At 47.5% G+C, this 21891-nt stretch overlaps 1 protein-coding gene across 1 annotated transcript in view; it reads right to left on the minus strand.

Annotated features, from left to right (window-relative positions):
- LOC111141670 (L3MBTL1, histone methyl-lysine binding protein) overlaps positions 1 to 5353 on the minus strand; it is a 28066-nt gene extending 22713 nt beyond the window's left edge. Inside the window, exons 1-6 of the mRNA XM_022494408.1 lie at positions 5218 to 5353; positions 4834 to 5060; positions 4371 to 4512; positions 3955 to 4108; positions 3693 to 3825; positions 2972 to 3056 (exon numbers count right to left, since the gene is read on the minus strand). Coding sequence (XP_022350116.1) covers positions 2972 to 3056; positions 3693 to 3825; positions 3955 to 4108; positions 4371 to 4512; positions 4834 to 5060; positions 5218 to 5353 — 877 coding nt within the window. The remainder of the gene's footprint in view (positions 1 to 2971; positions 3057 to 3692; positions 3826 to 3954; positions 4109 to 4370; positions 4513 to 4833; positions 5061 to 5217) is intronic.
- Between the last annotated feature and the right edge of the window lie 16538 nt (positions 5354 to 21891).

Here is a 21891-nt window from a genome sequence, read left to right on the forward strand (position 1 = left end):
AAAAAAAAAAAAAAAAAAAAAAAAAAAAAAAGCTAAACGTAGAGTTACCACATGACCCAGCAATTCACTCCTGGGTGCATACCCAAGAAAAATGAAAACATATCCACACAAAAACTTGTACACAGATATTCCTACCAGCACTACTCATGATAGCCCTGAAGTGGAAGGAACCCATATACCCATCGATTGACAAATAAAGTGTGATACATCCATACAATGGACTATCATTCAGCAGTAAATAGGAATGAGATACTGATGCACGCTAAAATGTGGATAAACCTTTAAAACACGGGGCTAAGGGGCGCCTGGGTGGCTCATTGGTTAAAGCCTCTGCCTTCGGCTCAGGTCATGATCCCAGGGTCCTGGGATCGAGCCCCGCATCGGGCCCTCTGCTCGGCAGGGAGCCTGCTTCTCTTCCTCTCTCTCTGCCTGCCTCTCTGTCTACCTGTGATCTCTGTCTGTCAAATAAAAGAAAAAACAACAACGAACAACAACAACAAAAAACACGGGGCTAAGTGAAAGAAGCCCGTCACACAGGGCCATGTATTAGATGATCCCACTTATGTGAAATGTCCAGAACAGGCAAATCATATCCGCAGAAAATGAACTTGGGGTTGCCTAGGACTATAGGAGGATGGTGGTTTGGGGTGAATGACAGCTCATGGGTACAGGGCTTCTTTTTGGAATGATGAAAATGCTTTAAAACTGAATGTGGTGATGGTTGCACAACTCCGTGGATACACTAAAAAAACACTGAATTTGTACAAGTCAAATGGGTGAATTACATGGTATGTGAATTCCATCTCAATAAAGCTGTTCGACACTACTTTGTAAAATTATGTATGAAGCACTAACTGCTTAAAATGGATAAAGTCGACGTCATCAAAATGAAAGCATTCAGTTCCTCAAAAACCATCATTTAGAAAGGAAAAAGCAAGCCACAAAGTGGGAGAAAATATTTGTAACATATACATCTGACAAAGGACTTATATGCTGAATATATAAAGAATAGGAAGAAGATAAACAACCCAATTCAGAATGGATAAAAATGTGGGGTGCCCGGGTGGCTCTGTCGGTTAAACATCCAACTCTGGATTTTGGCTCAGGTCATGAGCTCGGGGTCTTGAGATCGAGCCCTGCACTGGGCTCCGTGCTCAGCAGGGAATCTGCCTGAGATTCTCTCTCATCCTCTCCCTTTGTCCCTCCACCTCTCTAAAATAAATAAATAAATCTTTAAAAAAAAAAGAATGGGCAAAAACATATGTCTGAGGTAACTAAAGGGAGACAGAACAGGAATTTTGGGGGGCTGCTCTGAATCTGAAAAGACTGTAACAGGTTGACCCTAAAGAACGCCACCACAGATACCTGATCTGGACATCAGCAGAATGAGAGGTGACGTGAGAATATCAAAACAGCTATTAATGACGACATATATTGTGAAGACTTTGACCACGGTGTGTTAGAAAAGATTCCTCACACGAAGCAGCCATTGAAAATGTAACGTGGATACATGAGAGAGAGAAAGCCCGAGTGCATACATGAGTTACAAGGCTCTAACTCATGAACTACTGAACATTCTGTCAGGACTAGACACATCAGGCCGTTCAGCATGAACCCAGGAGCTGGCCATCCAACTGCCTGAGTGTAGCTGTAACATGGATTCTCCACACACACAGGACACTCAAACAACCCTGCTACCCCTACCCCTCATGCCAGATTCTTCTGCCAAAAGACCCCAAAAACAACCGGAAAAAAACTGAGCCATACATGCAAACTTCTGCCAACTGATAGAGTATCTTCCCTTGGAAAAAGGAAAAAAGATGCAAGGAGGAAAATATCCAGAAATCAATGCCACACCAATGTTTATTTACCATTGAGATGGCAAGAGGTATGAATCAAAAGATAACCATACTGGCCAACAGGACCCAGCTAGAAGAATGCTGATTCATGAATGGATTCCCTAAGTAAGAGCAGCTGAGCCACTGTCTTGGGTGGTTGGACTGTCTCCTTCTTCTAGGTAAGATTTAAGAAGCCATAAACCAATGAGAGCTATGCTTTCAGCTTCTGATGTGAGAGCCTTGGGTTGAGAGACAACAGTGAAAATCTGGTTTGCTTGCAATGGGCAGAATTTCTAACAGACACTGCAGAGTTCGGAGCCCAGGATATAGACTGGGTTCCTCTGGCTGGTACTGGATCTGTCAAGGCAGAATGTCCTAAGAACTCACCTCATCCTCTGGCTCTCTCTGAGACAGGAAAGACAGTCACTCAGGCAACTGAGTCACAGTCCGAGTGGAATCACCAACACACACCTCATGCATTCCTGAACCGAGCAAACACTGAGAGTCTACGTAACACCAGTTGCTGAGCTAAGCACCAAGGATACGATGATTAATCAAATAAATTCAGTTTTGAGGGAGGAAGACAGACATTAAACAAGCTGTTATACACTACCTACGTGATTACAAGTGTGATGAATGTTACTCAGCTCCAGCTGACTGTTGTCACACGGGAACGGAGAAGGCCTGAGGGCCAGAGCTGACTATAAATGACCTTTGTTTCCCCCTTTTTTTTAAGAACCAGAAGGCCAGAATGGGGGCTCAGATAGCAAGGACAGACCAACGGCCAGCACAAGCTTGCTCACACCACCAAAGGGAAGCAATGCCATGTGACGCCATTAAAAGCTGTTTGAGTCTTTGGGTTCTGAGCCTGGCTGTGAGGCCCAGTCACGACTGGCTAATAGAGGATAAACAAGCACATGATACGATCCCTCCGCAAATACACATATACTAATGCGTAAACCAGAAACATCGTGTCTCATTTTTCTCTCTCTCTCCCTCACACATACACTAATTTATACTCCTCTCTGTATGTACAACACACCACCACATACGTAACTCACACTTCCAGCCTCACACCTCCAAAGATGTATACACACATTACAGCAGCGTAGACACACCCGGAGACGCCGTACCAGACTGGCTGTTGTTGCACTCCTCACTCTCTGGGGTGCTAGCAGCCGGCTGTCCCTCTGGATCCTTTCCTTCTTCTTGCTTCTCCTGTGGAAGGCAAGCCTTGTTCCTGTCCTCACGGGTTGGAGTGAAGCCCCAGACTTATTCCAGGCCCCTGCCTGGCTCTCTGGTCACATGATATTCTGCCCCAAACAAGTGGAATTTCTTCTAGGTCACCAGCAGGAGCATGGCTCCAGCGGGCAACCCCCTACCACGTGGGCACAAACTCACATGAGCATACAGCCCCTGGTTACACAGTCTGACTACAGTCCTCTCCATTCCTCAGACCTGCTGTGTGTTGATCTTACTCGTCCACTGGAACTTTCACGCTCTGTCTCTTCCAGCTTCTCTGCAACCTTCTCTGCCTCTGGCTTTGTGACAGGGTTCCAGTGATGGAGCTTTCCATCTGCCTACTCATCTCCTTGGGTGCTGGTGTATGTGAATGTGACTTAGCCCTGATGCTAGACTGAGATGCGAGCTCCAGGAAAAAAAGGAAGGTGATTTAATCATTTTCCTCTAACCCTGTATAGGACCTGAGTTAAAAACGGGACCCCAAAATAGGATGAGTGAGTCATCATGTGTCTTCTCTGGCCCTGCCCCACAGCCTTGATTAATGGAGAGGATAGTGAGAATAGACGTGTAGCCTCTAGCTTCCCCTTCCCCTCCCCACAGCCCTCTTCCTACCAAGGCCTCAGGCTCTGACTCCTCCTCTGAGGGGCTGTGGTATTCCCTGCGCTTCCTCTTCTTCATGGGTTTGAGAAGCTCAGAAGCGCTGGTGCAGGAGTTCTGGCCTGAGGAGTTCTCCACTATGACTGACCTGAGGGACAGATGGCCTGAGAGAAAGAACCACCCACCCTACACCACCCAGTCCCTCTCCTAAGCCCGGAACAGGGGGAATGGGGTCCCCAAAGCAGAGCAAGTAGGGGTGCAATCCCCTCCCCCTTACCGCTCTTGGAACAGCGGCGGGCAGTCATCATTGGAGGAACCAACAGGATCTGGAACCGCGCTTTGCTGAGGTCCACACTCCTGGCACTGACAGGTGCCATCATCTTCTGGGGGATCCTGGGGGGAATCTTCTGGAGGATCCTGGGGGAGGTCCGCTGTGGGGGCCAAAGGGGCCTCAGACCTCCCGTCCAACACAACCACACTCAGGCTCCGCCCATCTCAGAGCCCACGCCCCCTCAGGCTTCCCAGGACCTTACCCCCACAGTCTTCGCCATCTCAGGACCAACCCCTGGGCGCACCCGCAGAACCCAGGTCACCCACCCCATCCTCCCCCTGCCGCCCCATGGATACTCCTTAGGGAGCTTGGGCCATGCCCCACCCGGGCAGGGCCCCAGCCTGGGGACTGGGGGGTCCTACCCGGCTGTTGGGTGCCCGCATCGCCACCTCCCGCCGGGGCCTCGCCATCTTCATATTCGGCCACACCTTCGGGCCGTAGCTCTGGACTCGGGGGCTGCTCCGCTCCTACCATGTTCAGCGGTGCGTACTCGCTTATCCGGAACTGCAGCGTGGGAGGGTCTGAGGACGGGACTCCCGCACCCCCTCGACCCACCTCCGACGGGCAAGGTCCCCTCCGGCAGTCTTACTCTGCAAGGCTCGGCTCCGGGTGCCTCGCTCCAAGCCACGCCCCCAGCAGCCCGCCAGACTCCCAGCGCCTCCACCCAAGCCATGCCCCTAGAGTCCCTCAGTCAAAGCCATAGCCCAGAACCCTCCATCGCAGGCTCCTTCCTCCTCCCTCCCCTCGGGCCCCGCCTCCGGCCCGCTGGCCCCGCCCCACAAGTGCCCCTCGCCGGCCCCTCCGCCAATCCCCACAGACACTGACCCGCAGGCCGCTCCCAGGAGGCGGGGCCACGGCCTCCGTCCACTCCAGGAGCCGCACTGAGGTGGTGCCGGAGCTGGCCGCAGGCCCGGGGCTTAACTGCGGCAGAACGGTGGCCGTGACAGGTACGCTGCCCGCCACTCGCTCCGGAGTGCCCACATGGATGGGCTCCCGTGGAAAACAGGAAACATCCAGGGCACTGCTGGGCAGGCCAAGGGTGGCCGAGCCAGCTACGAACAAATACACAAACAGACATGACACAGGTGAGCCTGGCGGCCCTGGCCCATGCATGTGTGTAGGCAGGTGAAAGTATGTCCTTCTCGGGATCCACACCTGCTTAGGCAGGTGTGGGGCTGCTCCTCCCCCCAGGCCCCTGGCTTGGCCCACCTGGGATGATGAAGGCGGTAGTAGGCAGGTGAGAGCTGGAACCTGGGCTGTCTCTGGCCACCAGGTGCACGTTGACCTCTCCTGTGGAGGGCCCCTTCAGTGTCCTCAGCATCTCCATTTCGGCATTCCCCTCCATCCTGGTAGGCCTACAAGCTGAACACGACCCCCATGGTGATCAGGGAGGGAAGAGCCTTCTTTGAGGAGGAGCTGGTCACCCTGTAGAGAAAAGCCTCAGCCCTGAGGAGAGCACGGTGTCTTAGGAGACCAACACTAAGTCTGGCTCCTGGTTCTAACCAGGTCACCCAGGTGAGGGCTCTGGCCAGGCCCTGCCTCTCCCCCGGACTGGAAGATGGGCATGTGTGAGGGTGCTTTGTAAACTGTGATGTATAGGTACACAACTGACTCTGGGAGTAGGTCTCAGGCCAAGGTTCTGTCTGGCCAGCTGCCAACGACAGAGCTCAGGCTATGTCCAAACTCCCCTCTTTTCAAGCCCCACCTCCAGCCCCACTAGACTCTTCTTCCTGTGGGGACTTAGAGCCCTCAAGTACCAAATTCACTCTCACTCTTAAGGTCCATTTTCCTGGGAGGTCATTTTCCCAATCACATTCTTTGATGCCCCCTGGCCGCAATCCTTCCAACCCTAAGCACAGAGTGAGCACTAGAAGGTCCGCTGAACAAATGCACACATGTGAAAAGCAAAGACGTGCTCTTCAAGAACCCAGATAGTGCGTGACTCTTCCATATAATAAAGCAAGGACAAGAATATTTAATAAAGAGGTGGATGGATAAGTAAATATATGGGGGAAAAAGACCTAACAATGTAACAACTATACTTAATAAATATCTATCATTTACTTAACTCCTAAAACTTATTGGCCACTGTCCTAGTGGCTTACCAGCACTGTCCAGGAGAATTTTCTGTGATGATGTAAATGTCTTATGCCTACATTGTCCAACACACTAGTAGCCACTAGCCACATGTGGTTCCTGAGCACCTGAAATGTGGCTAGTGTGAATGAAGAACTGAATTTTTTAAATCTTAATTTAAATTAAATTTAAATAGTCACAGTGGCCATAGTTACTGTACTGGACAGCAAAACTTTACAGATATTATAATTGGCCTGTCGGCTCTATTTGCAAAACACCTCTCAGAGTCTGACTTCTCTCCATCTCCTTGCTGCCTTGCAAGTCCCAACTCCCATCAGCTCTCCTTGGACTTCAGAAACTGCCTCCTACCTCATCTCCCTTTTTCTTCTCTTGCCTCCTACAGTTTATTCTCCAGTAAGAGAAAGCTTTAAAAAGGTAAAACAGGGGCGTGGCTCAGTGGTTAAGCATCTGCCTTGGCTCAGGTCATGATCCCAGGGTCCTGGGATGGAGCCCCACATCGGGCTCCCTGCTGAGCAGGAAGCCTGCTTCTCCTTCTCCCACTCCCCCTGCTTGTGTTCCCTCTTTCACTGTCTCTCTCTCTCTGTCAAATAAATAAATAAAAATCTTAAAAAAAAAAAGATGTAAACCAAATCACATAATTTCCCTACCTAAAATTCTTCCATGGCTCTCCACTGCCCTTAGAATAAAATCAAAGAGGTTTACCCTATAGAATCTGACCCCTGTTTTCCTTTGACCTCATCCTCCACCACCTGTTCTCCACCCCTGACAAATACTGGTTTCCTTCACTCACTAACAAACATGTTCACTGCAGAGCCCTTGATCCTTGTTCTAAACTCTGCTTAGAATGCTCCTCCCCAAGCTCTCTGCTTGGCTACCTGCTTTCCATGCTCCAGGCCTCAGCTCAGTGGTCACTTCCTCAGAAGAGGTCTTTCCTGGCCACTCAGTTAAAGCAGCACACTCCTCACCCATCTACTACTGCTCATCCCATTACTGTGTTTCTTTCCTTTGCATCCTTCATTATAATCAGTAATGATCTTCATTTACTTATTTGTGTGTCATCAGTCATCCCTATAGAAATCTAAGTTCCATAAAGGCAAAGACTTTTATCCGTCTTGTTCCCTGCTATAGAGCCAGCCCCTGGAACAGTGCCTGCACACAGTAGGTGCTAAATAAATCTGTGTTGGATTTCAGTAATTTCAACTTGTTAATAAAAAGCTCTGGGTGTGTGATTGATTCCTGGTTGCTGTAAGGTGTTGACAGTCCTTGACAATGGCTTGTGGCATAAAGTTAAAGGAAAACATGGCCTCAGCTCAAGACAGACTTAAGACAGTGTGAAACTCAGCTCCAGGGGTGCCTGGGTGGCTCAGTGGCTTAAGCCTCTGCTTTTGGCTCAGGTCATGATCTCAGGATCCTGGGATCGAGCCCCGCATAGGGCTCTCTGCTCAGCGGGGAGCCTGCTCCCCCCCCCCCCCCCTCTCTGCCTCCTTGTGATCTCTGTCTGTAAAAAAAAAAAAATCTTAAAAAAAAAAAAAAAAGAAAGAAAGAAAGAAAAAGAAACTCAGCTCCAGAGCTTAACACGTGGGGCTCTGAATAAGAAACTTACCTGACTGAAGCCTCAGTTTACTCGTGTGTAAAATAAATACAGTAATGATATCTGTCTCAAAGGGTTCTAGTGAATATCACATGCAAAAAATGGGCAAAGTCTTGGTAGCAGCAAGCCTTCAATAAATACCAATTCACTCCCTTTTAACAGAAATCCCAGGGGTGCCTGGGTGGCTCAGTGGGTTAAGGCTCTGCCTTCGGCTCAGGTCATGGTCTCAGGGTCCTGGGATCGAGTCCCCACATGGAGCCCCGCATCGGGCTCTCTGCTCAGCAGGGAGCCTGCTTCCCCCACCTCTCTCTGCCTGCCTCTCACTCTACTTGTGATCTCTGTCAAATAAATAAATAAAAATCTTTAAAAAAAAAAGAAAAGAAAAGAAATTCCAGGGAGCTGGGTAACTTCTGATGACATAGAAGCTGCCTGCTAGCGGAGGGGGGCTGCTGTCTCTCCCACCTCCTCCCACCTGCCGTTCCTGTGTACTCATTTACTTTCCAGCTTTTCCTCTCTAAAACAGAGAGTCCATCCTCTGTATTATATCATCAAGTAGGTGAAGACTAGATATATAACCTGATTAATGAAGGCAATATTCAAACCAAGGTGTGTTTCCCTTTGTTAAGATTGTAAAATAGAATTCCCTGAATTTCAATTCTAATTATTTTGCTTTTCACAGCTGATGTACTTGGACCACTTTTGAGTTCTTTTAGATAGAGTCAATCTTTTTATTCAAAACCTTGGCAGTCACTGAGAGTGCATGTGGTTACTCCTGGAAGAACTCCGTTCCTGTTTCAGAACCTCTCACATGTTTTGGGGGTGTCCAGAAAGGGAGGCCAGGGGAATGTTCTTCTGCTCAGGTTTGTTGCCCTTGTTTCAGCAAACACTGGAGGGCCAACTAGGTGTCAGCTCCATTCTGTGCTCTGGGAATACATTCTCAAACCAGACAAAAGTGCTCTCACGAAACATATTGTAGAAATAAGGGGTGAGGTTGGGTTGGAGATGTAAACTGGACAGCCGTCGTGGATAGCTGGCATTGAAAAGCACAGAACTGAGTATAAAGAAACATGTAGGAGCTTTGGAGCTCACCAAGATTTATAGGTTGGTTAGAGGAAGATCTGGTAAAAGAGCCTGCCTTCAAGTCAGAGGGAATCCAGAAGAGTCTGAACTTCTGGAGGACACAGGAGGAAAGTTTCAGGACAGTGGGACTGCTCAGTGTGAAATGCCCCTGACAGATCAAGTCAGATCTTGAGATCTGACCATTGACCACAAGAGTCACTTCGGAGGAGCTGTGGACACATAAACCAGATTGGAGTGGGTTCTAGAGAGAGATCCTGGATTAGCTCAATGTTTACTGAACACCTACTGTTCTAGGCAATGCAGATTTGTCACTGAACAAAACAGACAAAAACTTCTGCCCTCTGCCACAGACTCTACATTCTAGTGGGGGAAACTGATAAGGTTTGCGCCTCACAGAAGAATGGAAGAAAGGGAAGGGGAAGCATTGGGACTGATAACTCTGTCAAGGAGCTCTGATGTCAAGGGGAATGCATGGAATTGGGGGACGGCGTTTGGAGAGTGATGTGGTCTCAAGGAAGGGGCGTGGTGTGTTTGTTGTTTTTTAAAGATTTTATTTATTTATTTGTCAGAGAGAGAGAGAGAGAGAGAGAGAGAGAGAGAGAGCACAAGCAGGCAGAATGGCAGGCAGAGGCAGAAAGAGAAGCAGGCTCCCCGCTGAGCAAAGACCCAGATGCGGGACTCGATCCGAGGATCCTGGGATCATGACCTGAGCCCAAGGCAGAAGCTTAACTGACTGAGCCACCCAGGTGCCCCTGGTTTGTTTAAATAGGAGATATTAGAGCATGTTTGTATTTGATGAAAATGAGCCTATGGAGAGGAAACAACGGACAGTGCAGGGGAAAAGAATAATTCTAGAAGACAAGTCCTTAAATATGCAGGAGGAAAGAGGAGCCGGTGCTCTGAGATGTTGGGACCCATCACACCTACTTGTGGCCTCCTGGCTTACGGCACCCACTGCTTCCGTGTCCTTCCTCCCCAGCCAGACCATGAGTTTTTCTGAGGCCCGTAACTGCTTTCTCTGTGATCTGAATTCACTCTTCCTCTCCCGCTGCTACCCCTTGTGTTTGCAGCTCATGCAGCATTTTCATAAACATCGTCTCACTCGGTACATACAGCAGCACAACCAGTCTGAAATGGCTCCCAGGCCCAAGCCACGTGCTAGGAAGCCATCTACTCCTACCCTACGGCCTGATCACACCCTCAGAACCCACTCCTCTGTCCTCTGCACACACCTCTCCACATCCCATAGGTCTGGAAATATCTTAATCATCCTCCCAGATCCAGCTTGAGTGACACCTCTTCTTTGAAGCTTTCCCAGAATCCACCCCCAAACAAAGTTAATCATCCCCTCGGCTGTACTCCACTCCACCACAGTCTAACTATGCATTAACTTGTCTGTCTCCCCCAGGGATGGAACAAAGCTGCTGACGTGCAAAAAGCCTGACAGGCCCGCTCAAATCGGCAGTGAATGAATGAATCAGAGAGCTGCGAGTAAAAAGTGGTCAGCAGTGTAAGAAACAACGGTACTGAAATCCATAAAAGGTTTAGCCATTCTTGCCTTAGGGGCTGGAATTCGATCCCCAGTCCCCTACCCCCCATGCTGTTCAGGGACTCCTCCAGGAGGGGATAAAGTGGGAGGTCCCAGCTGCCCTGCAGGTTGTCAGGGGGCAATCCTCAGCTTCTCTGGGAACTGCCCTTAGCCAGGGGAGCTGCCTCGCCCAAGTGCCCTCTCCTGGAAGCAGCCATCCTGTTAGACCAGCTGATAAGGGGAATAAAGACCTCGCCCCCTAGCCTCAATTTGAGATTATGTCAGCAGCGCCCCCCCCCCTCCACTCCAGAGCTTCCCCTGGGACAGGCTGGGGCCTGTCCCAGGCCATTGGCTGTTTAACTTCTGCCCACCACCTTGCTGTCTTCCCTGTCCTACAGGTGATATTTGCAAGGGCACTCCAGTAAACTGCGCTCACATCTCCCTCTGGGAGTCTGGTTCCAAGGAACCTAACATACCCATTTGGGTCCCCGGGCCAGAGCGGTGTCTGGCGCATAGCATATGTTCAATAAATATTTATTGCATGAGGATGTCCCTGTTTATTTTCTCGTCGTCTCTCTGCTAAGGTTCCTCCCAACTGCCTGCCCTTCAAGGCCTCGTATACAACAGACGCTCAATAAAAGCCCTGGCTATAAGTGTTGGGGGTGGGGAGCAACACACACTCAGAGCCCCGGCCAGACTGAGCGCCGCAAACTTGGGGCCTCCCCCCGCAGCTGCGGCCGGGACACGGGAGGGGGGGCAAGCCAGCTCCGGGTCGGGACCACCGCCCGCGATTCCTCGGGGAACCAGCACACAGGGCAGCGGGTGGGGCGGCCACTCACCCGTCAATTCCGCGCAACGGTTACTTTTTAAGACGCCAAAATGGCGGAATTCTTTTTATTCTTTCTCTTTATGGCAAAATAGTAATAATCCCATTTCCCGTTATAAAAATCGGAAATCAATGGTAGGAAAAAGAAAGTTTGCCAAATGACCCATTTCCTAAGAAACCTCAAAGCCCGCCCTCTACACCCTCCGTCGTATTAATGAAAAACTCTTAATTGACTGCATTTCGCTAAAATCGGAGCCGCCGCCTCCCCCGCTCGGGGTCGCGGCCCCCAGCCCCGCTGCCGCCCCCCCCGCCCCGCCGCGCTCTGCCCCGACCCCTTCCGCTCCGCTCCCCTGCTCTCCTCCCCAGCCCGCGCCCCCTGGCCGGCGGCGTTCGCCATGGGCCGCGCGCCGGGGTCGCGCACCCGGCACTGGCGGCAGGGCGGGCTGCAGGGCGGGCGGCGCCCCGCATGCCGGGCCGAGCCCCCGCCGAGGGCTCCCTACCTGCGAGGCCCGCCCGTGGCCGCCCGGCGCAGAGCTGCCGTCCGAGACCCGCGCCGCGCGCGCCTGCGCGCACAGGGGGCGGGCCCGCCTCCCTGCAGGACGCGGGCGCGGAGCGCGCGCCGAGCGGGATCAGGGGGCGCGGGCCCGGCCGCGTGGGCCTGGTGGCCTCTCCTCGCCGCGACTGGAGGGCTGCGCAGGCGAGGCGGGTGGGGATTCATCCCGCCCTCCGCCGTCCGCGTCACGGCCAGCAGCGCGCAGGGGGCGCGGGGCCCGCCGAGCCGAAGAGCGAGCCTGCTGGCCCCCAGCTGAGTGGTCAGTGACAAAGACGGGGTTGCGCTCCCGCACGCACGCCGGCTGGGTCGCTGAGCTTCCCACCGCGACTGCCCCATCGCCTCCCTGGAGAAGTGGAGCCAGGGAGCGTCCGAAAACGGCCCCAGAGGGGGCGAAGGGCTTTGGGACCAGAGGATAGGAGGCCCAGGGCGGCGGGTTCTGATTCAGCCCCTGACAGGCATACAGGGGCCTCATTAGCCGCGCCTGCGTTTAGATGACCTATTGCCATGGCTTCTAGTGTGACCTGGAGGACAACACCTTATCCTCCCGGTACTTCATTTCTCCATTTGTAAAGACTCACTGCTTCATAGCATATGGTTCCCGCTGTGGTGTTACCTTGAGCAAGTCACTGCCGCTCCGTGCTTAAATATCCTTGATCTAACTAGTTACATCTCTGTTGTTGGTCTTATAGCACAAAATACCTCCTTTTACACTTATCACAGCTGTAGCTTCACATAGATTTGTGTAATTGGAGAGGTTAAGAGACTGCAAGCTCGGGACGCCTGGGTGGCTCAGTGGGTTAAGCCTCTGCCTTCAGGTCAGGTCATGATCCCAGAGTCCTGGGATTGAGTGCGGCTTGGGCTCTCTGCTCAGCGGGAAGCCAGCTTCCCCTTCTCTCTCTGCCTGCCTCTCTGCCTACTTGTGATCTCTGTCCATCAAATAAATAAAATCTTAAAAAAAAAAAAAGACTGCAAGCTTCAAGAGAGACAGTTTCTTGTATCCTTAGCACTCAACTGGATACTGAGTGGGTGCTCAATAAATATTTGCTAGTAATATGCTGCATGCAGATATCAGGGAAACTCTTGGTATAGCCTAGAGCTGGGGGCCTCCCACACAAAAGGATTAAACCTAATACCTTATTTTACAGAAAAGGACATTGAGGTCCCTTTGGCCTAAGGTCATGGACACAGGTCGGACCTCCAGGCTCCTGACTTCAGTCCAGATGAGAAAAGGATTCCTAATTAATTGTAGACAAATTCCCCAAATTGTGATCATCGGGTTTAAATTTATGCAGACTTTATTCTGGTTGCTACACCAACGCATTACATGTGTTCTTCCTTGCTGCAGTGTCAATTTTTAATCACATCTCATATTATTGGGAACTGAATAGCATCGGTTGAGGATGCTGGTTGCCATAACAATAGCGGGCTCTTCATACACACCAATACACACACAGCCATCCTCTTGTTCTCTCATCTCTACCCAGACTGCTTGTTCTAGATTTTCCAAAAGATTTATTTTAGGTGTTGGATTATAAGAAAGTGGTGAAACTACACAAACACATGGCTTCTCAATTACAAATGTGTTTTACAGTGATTCAGACAGACAAGTGGAATCTGAGCTAGCAGAATGCGGGAACCAACAGGAATTGCTGAGACATCATTGTTCTGCCCATTAACAGTCTTAACAGGTGGTCCTAGCACTTTCAGTGGTCCTGCTTGCTTGAACACCTTCAGGGATGGAGAACTCCTCCCAAGCTGATGGGATTTGGGGATGGTGGCTTCTCCTATGGCCACCGTTTGTTCCGCTGCTCCAGTATGCCCTCAGGAACAAGGAAGCAAGTCGTGTCCTTCCCTCAAGTGACAGACCCCTCTTGTACAAGTCAATAACCCCCACTGTCTACTCCAAGTTGACCTTCTACCCAAGAATGGACCCAAATTTGTTTGAAATGTTAACAGAAGCACTGGGAAAATTGTTGTTAAGCCCACATCTGTTTCTACAGAATTCACCATTGAGGCAGTCTATCCATTTGGGAAAATCATCAAAATGTGCCCTTTTTGTTCAATGTGAACATCCTTCTGGTTACGACCTGACAGACTTTACTAATAGGGAGCCTTTTCTAGCATAAACACCCCAGGATCGTGGGTAAAATATTACAAGAAAAAAAGCAAACAGAGGAGGAAGAAGAGTAAATTCATGGCTGAAAAGGGTAACAGGAAGAGCCAGAAACAAAAGAGGGAAACAGAGCCATGGAGGTGGGGGTGGCCTGGTGTCTCTCCTGTCCTGGAGGTGGTTATTGATTAGAGATGGGGACCAGCTGCTAGGGACTTGGGTTTCATCACACACTTAATGGCAGGAGATGGGATCTTAGGTCTAGGTGATACTGGGAGTAGTATGAACTGAAACCAGTGTAAGGACTGGACACTTCTCATACCCAGACTATGTATTTGTGGACCCATAGTGGGAAAGGCAAGGGAGACCCAAGTTCCCAAACATGATCAGCTTCAGGTCTTGCTCTTCCCCACGCATGGCTTTGTTACTCAGAACTTCATTGATAAAATTTTATTTGGCTTTGGGAATGGAAGCTTATGTTTGTAACCGCTAGAACTTGTTTCGGTGAGGGCCAGAGCCTCAGCTATTTCCCTTACCCCCATCCTGCTAAACATTTGAACCTTGTTCTCAACATGCTGATAGAATTCCTGTCTTAGGACACTGAGACACCCAACAAAAAAGAATCACTCAATCAAGGCATATTTACTTTTGTGGAATAAATTAGTTAGTGGCTTAGAAAAGCACAAATTACCTTGTAGTTCAGGAGGTCAGAAGCCCAAACTGGGTCTCACTGGCTCTCAAGGTGTTCTATTTCCCAGTACCAAGGACTTTCTACCCAAAGAACTGCTTGTCAGTGGGGACAAATACCACTTAGGAAAGGTGGTCCAAGATCCTGGTCTCTGTACAAGGTAGTATGTTCCTTTCTTCTGGCTCTATCTGCTCCAGGCCATCTTCTGATTTCATTTTTCAGATTCCTTCATGTCCTAGTGCACTCGGGCTACTAGTGCACTCGGGCTACTAGGACAGAACACCAGACAAGACTATGGCTTACAACAACAGAAACTTATTTCTCCCAGTTCTGGATGCTGGAACATCCAGATCAAGGCGCTGCAAATTTCATGTCTAGTGGAGTTTTCATGGCTTCACAAACAGCCATCACCTTGCTGTATCCTCACACCGGGATTAGGCTGCCACATGAATTTTGTGGAGATAGAGTCCATAGCACTTCCTAACACACAATCAGCTATTTGGAATGGGGTTGCTAGGAACTTACCTTCCAGTCTCCCTTCTTCTTCCACTCAAGGAACAAACACACTGGCTTTCTGGTACAAGCCAGGTACTTGGTCAATGTTAGCCAGATATGAGGGAGGCAGAGTGGGTACGGGTATGTCCCTCAGAAAAGCTTATCTACTGAGAGCTAAGAATAAAGCTCTTTGGTGTACTTGTTAACTCAAGAAAACTTTTCCTGGCTTTGGATAGCAAATGAAAAAAGCAAACTTCATCAAGTTAAGTGCAATGTTTTGTACTTTATTGAAATAGGAAATATTTACTTGTTATCTGTTAGGGTCATGACAGGAAACACGGCATACACTCTAAGTAAATTTGAAGAGAATTTAATAAAGGGTCTGTTTTTAAAGGTATGCGTCGGTTGCTGGAAATTCTCAACTGTTAGCAAAAGATCACCGGGGCTAGGAAAATGGGACAGTGGTTATCAGGACTTGGAAAAAGAGGGCTGTAGGTAGAAGACACTATGTCCTTCCGATGAGGGCCACCACCAACCTAAACTCTACAGGGAGGGAGCTGTTGAAGTATTCCAATTTAAAAAAAAAAAGAAAAGAAAAAAAAAGTCAAGTATCTGTTTAGGCAAAAGAAGTAACTCCCTAAGTTTTCCCTTTTCATTCATCTGCAGGTTGGTGGATTTAGGCTGGGCTGTTGTTTCAAGCTGGCTAAGGCTAATGGACAGCTCGGCCCCACCAGTCTCATCTCCTACCAGCAGACTTACAAAGGGTATTATTGTCATGGTGATGACTGAGATGCCAAAGACCAAGCCTGTTTGTACAAGTGCTGCTTAAGCCTTTCCTCATGCTGCAGTAACTACCACAACTTTGGTGGCTTAGAAGAAAAATGTGTTACCTTACAGTTGTAGAGATCAGAAGTCCAAAATAAGTTGAAGGGCCTGTTTAGCCTGGAGAGGACCTTCAGAGTCAAGCTGTGGGTAGGGCTGTGCTCCGTGCAGAGGCTGTAGACAATTTAGTTTTCTTGCCTAGTGGTCCCTTCCGTCTTTAAGGCTGGTAGTGTAGCATCTTCAAATCTCTCATTTTGCTTGTTTTCACATCAACCTTTTCTGATCTTTTTACTTTCAACCTTCCTATTGTAATTACATTGGACCCACTTGGATCATTGAGGATAATCTTCTCATTTCCAGACTTTAATCACATTTAAGAAGTTCCTTTTATCACGTAAGGTAAGATAGTGATAGGTTACAGGATTAGAAGGTAGGCATCTTTGGGGAAGGGAAGGGTAACATCTGGTCTACTAAACATGTCATGCCTGCCAAAATTCCACTGGCCAAAATCAAGGGACAGGTGGTACTCTGCTTATAAAGAGGGGGGGGGGGGGGGGTGAGATTTATAGAAATATACGTAGATCTATGAACGAATCTGGCAAGGCTCTTACCAAGTGTTTACTGAATGTTTGGACCATTATGACTCAGGATATTACACTGATCAGCTTACTACAATCACAGCCACAGTTATCGATGCTGGGTCTGTAGAGGTATGTCATCTGTAGCAAAGGTGAACGAAAGCTGTAACTTTTAAGATTTTATTCATTCCAATTACAATGCTGTTGTGTACTCTACAACCACACTGAAATTTATGCTCTGAATTTCCTTCTCCCCCTATTCCTGTTACCCAGAGCAAGAGAACACATTATTTGCTTAAACACTCTGAAGGAGCAGAAGATATTCTGTAGGGATATTAGAAAGTTTCCTCACTCCTTTGCCAGAACTGACCCAGAATTCAGCTAAGCATCTATTAGGGCAAGGTGTCCACATACTACTTGCTCGTTCTGAGCAGTTTTTATTTCATGATTTTAAAAAAAGATTGGTATTCATTCATTTGAGAGTTAGAGCACGTGTGCACACACGCACAAGCCGGGGGCGGGGGGGGGGGGGGGCAGAAGCAAAAACAAACTCTCCATCCCAGGACCCCAGGATCAGGATCCAAGCTGCAAGCAGACGCTTAACCAACTGAGCCACCCAGGCGCCCCTGCTCTGAGCAGGTTAAAGCAAATCTGGAGTGCTGTCTCTTGACTAGCAGGCCCCGCTCTGTAAGAGGGACCTGACCACCCAGAATACAGGGAGACAACAGAGATGGTTAGGGGCTTTAAAACTGCCACGCTGAGACAGCTGAGGGGATGTTTAGCCTGCAAGAGAGGACCTTCACAAGAGCAGAGATCTAGTGAGAAGCAATGAACACCCAAGGGCCCAGGTTGTGCTTGCTAAATACCGTTTCCAAATAAAGATAACCTGGGTTCATTAGAGAAATGGCTGCTTCCACGTCTGGGACTAGAAAGTTTAGAAATCCCACCATATTAGAAAGCAAGGAAACTGGTAAGATTACTAGGGCTGCTTTGAATGAACTCAGGAGGCAACCTGAGTTGACTTCCACTGACTAAAGATAGACAAAGGCCACACCAGTAAGGAGAACTGCCATGGATTGGAAAAAAAGGTGTTTAAAATCATGAACTCATGGTTTAATGAGCCTAGGCAAAGATCATCAATGCCTCCCAATGACAATGACAAAAGATATCCAAGTAGTTTTGGGAAGGAAAAACCCCCCACCAGAATCTGACAAAGCCTCTAGAATAATGATCTCCAACTTGAGCATGGACCAGAATCATTTGGAAGGCTTATTATAACACCACTATGGCTGGGCTCCAATTTAGTTTCTGATTCAATGATCTAGGGTGGGGCTTGAGAAACTGCATTTTAAACAAATTCCCAGACAATGCTGCCGATATTACTGGTCCATGCACACTTTGAGAACCACTGTTCTTAGGTCCAGAACATGCTAGACGATACCATGAGAATGCAATCAGCAAAATCAAGACTTAGAAACTACTCAACAGTGACCATCAACAAATATACTACAAAGAACAAGAAATTGAGGAAACTTAAGATGTTTTTTAGAGGTATACAGTGAACTACCCTCAGCTAGAATGTCTAGGATTTCCTTCAAAATTACCTGGAGAGGAAGCAGACAGATCTATATTGTAAAAGCCGAGTAACTACCCAAGGTTCATCACTATTCTCTAGCTGGTGTCTGCAATCTTCTAAAATCAAAAGAACAGCAATATATTTATTTTATTTTTTTTTTTAAGATTTTATTTATTTATTTGACAGAGATCACAAGTAGGCAGAGAGGCAGGCAGAGAGAGAGAGAGAGGGAAGCAGGCTCCCCGCTGAGCAGGGAACCCGATGTGGGGCTCGATCCCAGGACTCTGGGATCATGACCTGAGCCGAAGGCAGAGGCTTTAACCCACTGAGCCACCCAGGCGCCCCAAGAACAGCAATATATTTAAATAGCACACTCAAAGCTGTTTAGGATAGCTAGAAAGTAGTAGTGGTCAATTACTCTCATACTTGGGCACCATATTCAGCAACTCTGCTTTGCCTACCTTTTCCTCCATTGGCTAGAAATTTTAGGGTTTGACTATTTACAGAATGTTTTAGTAAGAACAGCTAATCTTTAAGGATTAATCTTTAAGGATCTGCCAAGAGTGCTTGGATAACAGCATTTACCCGCACAACACTAGAGGGCACTATTTTCTATGTGAGGACGCAGCTTATTTCCAGTTCATCTTTGCCATCTCTCATCTATTTAAAGTGGCCTCCTGCTCCCTTCTTGGCCCTGGGCTAGAATCACTCTCCTGCTTTCAGTGGTAATGGAGTATTATCTGTTGCCAATAAAGCTCTCTCTTCAGCAGCTCTTAAATTTGAAAATGACTGGCTCCCTCCCTAAAACCAAAAACTCCTTCTTTTAACTTTTTTTTTTAAGGTTTTATTTATTTATTTGACAGACAGAGATCACAAGTAGGCAGAGAGGCAGGCAGAGAGAGAGAGGACGCAGGCCCCCTGCGGAGCAGAGAGCCCGATGTGGAGCTCAATCCCAGGACCCCGAGATCACGACCTGAGCTGAAGGCAGAAGCTTTAACCCACTGAGCCACCCAGGCACCCCTCCTTCTTTTAACTTTGTAAGACTGTCTATTCACAGAAATAGTGACTTACAGGTTATTATAAAATGACTAGATATGGTGCACTGAGCACAGTCTCATTCTTGTGATATTCCTGCTAAAAATGCAAACACGAGGAAACATCAGACAAACCCAAATTGAGGGAAAATTCTACAAAGTTAACTGTCCTCTACTCTTCAAAAACGACAATGTCAAGAGGACCCGGTCTAGATTAGAAGAGACCAAAGAACCAGGACAACAAAATGTGGCAAATGATCCTGACTAATGGAAAGATTATTAGCAGACCACTAATGAAACAGGACTCTGGACCGTGGAGTAGAAACTACGGACGCTATTTTTGGTAGGCACTGTAGTTACACAGACAGTGTCCCATTACTAGGAAATAGTTTTTAGGGATAGAACAGCAAGATGTCTCTACTTTCCTAGGATTCAGGAGGAAAAAAACCAAAAAACCCATGTAAATGAAACAAAGTATAATTAGCGAATTTGAAAAGGGTAGTTTTTCGTACAGAGTTTTCCTATTTACCAGAATAATTCTACTTGAAAGTATGTGCATTCTGTACTTTCTGAGCCTTACTCAATCTAATTTCTTGAGTGCTTTTCACTAGGAATTATCTGACACACATTTTTTTCTAATGCTTCAGGGCTGTTAGGAACTGAACTAGGCTTTAAATCCTACCTCTGCTTATAAATCGTAATTCTAGGACTTCCTTAGAAAGGACACTGATAATAGGTATAAATACATGGATGTTAACAGTAAATAAAAATTTAATTACATGTAGTTTCCTAGGGTTTGAGCTGCAATACTTATTGTTACCTCTCTTTGTAAAGTTCCAGTGACCTATGATAAACTACCTGGGGACTATCAATTTTTCTAGATTTGCATTTCCAGAAGGATACACAAAAAACTAGCAATCCTGGCTTACTCCAAAGGGTCAAAGGTGGAATTTGCTGTTATTAACTCTTATGCTTCTCTTCCAACTTCTGAAGGAACCACAATTCCTTCCTGCTCAAGTATAAAAACTTAATCACTGGGGCACCTGCATGGCTCAATTGGTTAAGCAGCTAACTCTTCGATTCCGCTTAGCCACAATCTCAGGCTCCTGGGATAGAGCCCCCAGTCAGGCTCTGAGCTCAGTGGGGAGTGAGTCTAGGGATTTCCTCTCTTCCACTTGTGTGCTCTCTCTACAATAAATAAATAAATCTCAAAAAAAAAAAAAAAGTTAACCATTTAGTAAGTACTAAACTGGGGGCCCATCTGTGGGCTGCTGCTACACAGCCAAGACAATCTGAACAAGCTGTTGAGAACCTAGATCAATTACATAATCCCATCAACTCACCCTTTTAGCACACAGTAGCATACATGGTGTTAAACATACACATATCCATCTTATTCCGGAAGTGGCACTGCTTAAAAGAGTTCGAACTTTAATGTTTGTAAATTTACCATGTACTAAACTATGTTAAAACTCTCTATATTCTCGTTTGATACTTAATGTTAAAAGTAGTTATTTTTCATTCCTGCCACATAAGCCAAGGGATTACTTCAATAAAACAATGTTGGTACTGAAAAAGTATTCAGGAGTATACTTGTCAGTCATTTAAAATAGCAGATCTCTAAGTAAAAACAAGTTGTAGAATACCACTCATGCTAAGAACAGCTTGTTGGAACAGATTTTAGGACCAAAATCTAGGCACAGACATATTGTTAATAGCAGCTACCTTAGCCAAAGGGCTCTAAGGAAAGACACTTTATGTTCCTAAGTACGTATACTTTTGTAATTAAAATTAAGTCAAAATTTAAGAATATTTGGGGCGTCTGCCTTCAGCTCAGGTCATGATCCCAGGGTCCTGGGATGGAGCCCCGAACCAGGCTCTCTGCTCAGCAGGGAGCCTGCTTCCCCCTCACTGCTGCCCCCCCCCTCACTCCCCGCCTAGCTCTCTGCCTACTTGTGATCTGTCAAATAAATAAATAAAATCTTAAAAAATATATCTTAAAATCATTCAAGTGCCATAGGACTGAAATTGAATAGTGACAAAACACTTTCTGAACACAAGGTAAATAACAATGTGAAGTTTCCTAAATGTAAACTGCCAAAGTTTAGAGTGCTCCAAGTCCTAAATTAAGGACATTAGATTAAGGATTTTGGAAAAGGTGATTATAGTTTCTTACTTTTCCCGAGAAATTATTATTATGGAAAATGTTCAATCACTACAAGGTGAAAACAAGTAAATTTCATGTGAAAATAAGGCAAGACAATATAAAAAAGGTTTCGTATGCTTAATTCTTCACAGTAGCAGATAGTACTCATTATGGTACTAAACACTTCCCACTTACTAACCTTTATTTTTATTATTTTTAAAGATTTTATTTGACAGCGTGAGCAAGCACACAAGCAGGGGGAATGGCAGGCAGTGGGAGAAAGCAGACTGTTGAGCAGAGAACCCTACATGGGGCTCAATGCCACGCTTCTGGGATCACGAGCTGAGTGGAAAGTAGCCCCTTTAACTGAGTCGCCCAGGCATCCCTAACCTTTGTTTTTAAAAAGATTTTAAAGCAATCTCTATACCCAACATGGGGCTCAAACCTACAACCTTGAGATTGAGTCACATGCTCCACCAAGCCAGCCAGACACCCTAGGTATTAACCTATCTTCACAACTCATGACTTATGCTTACCATTTCCCGGGTAACATCCAAGACTGACTGGGGTAAAGACTTTTCCCCCAAGATAAGCCATCCACTATGTTGATCCTAAACGCAGGTCTCTGGGGAACTGAAAACAACGCCCTTTTCTCCTACTCAAGTCAGGAATGGCTTGCCAATGGCCAACGCTAGTTCAAAAAACCATGTGCCAAATGTTTGGCACTAAGTGGGAATACAAATGAATTCAAAACGAGCC

This window comes from Enhydra lutris, unplaced genomic scaffold (assembly GCF_002288905.1).
Source record: "Enhydra lutris kenyoni isolate GAN:26980312 unplaced genomic scaffold, ASM228890v2 scaffoldscaffold6, whole genome shotgun sequence".
Classification (NCBI taxonomy): domain Eukaryota; kingdom Metazoa; phylum Chordata; class Mammalia; order Carnivora; family Mustelidae; genus Enhydra; species Enhydra lutris.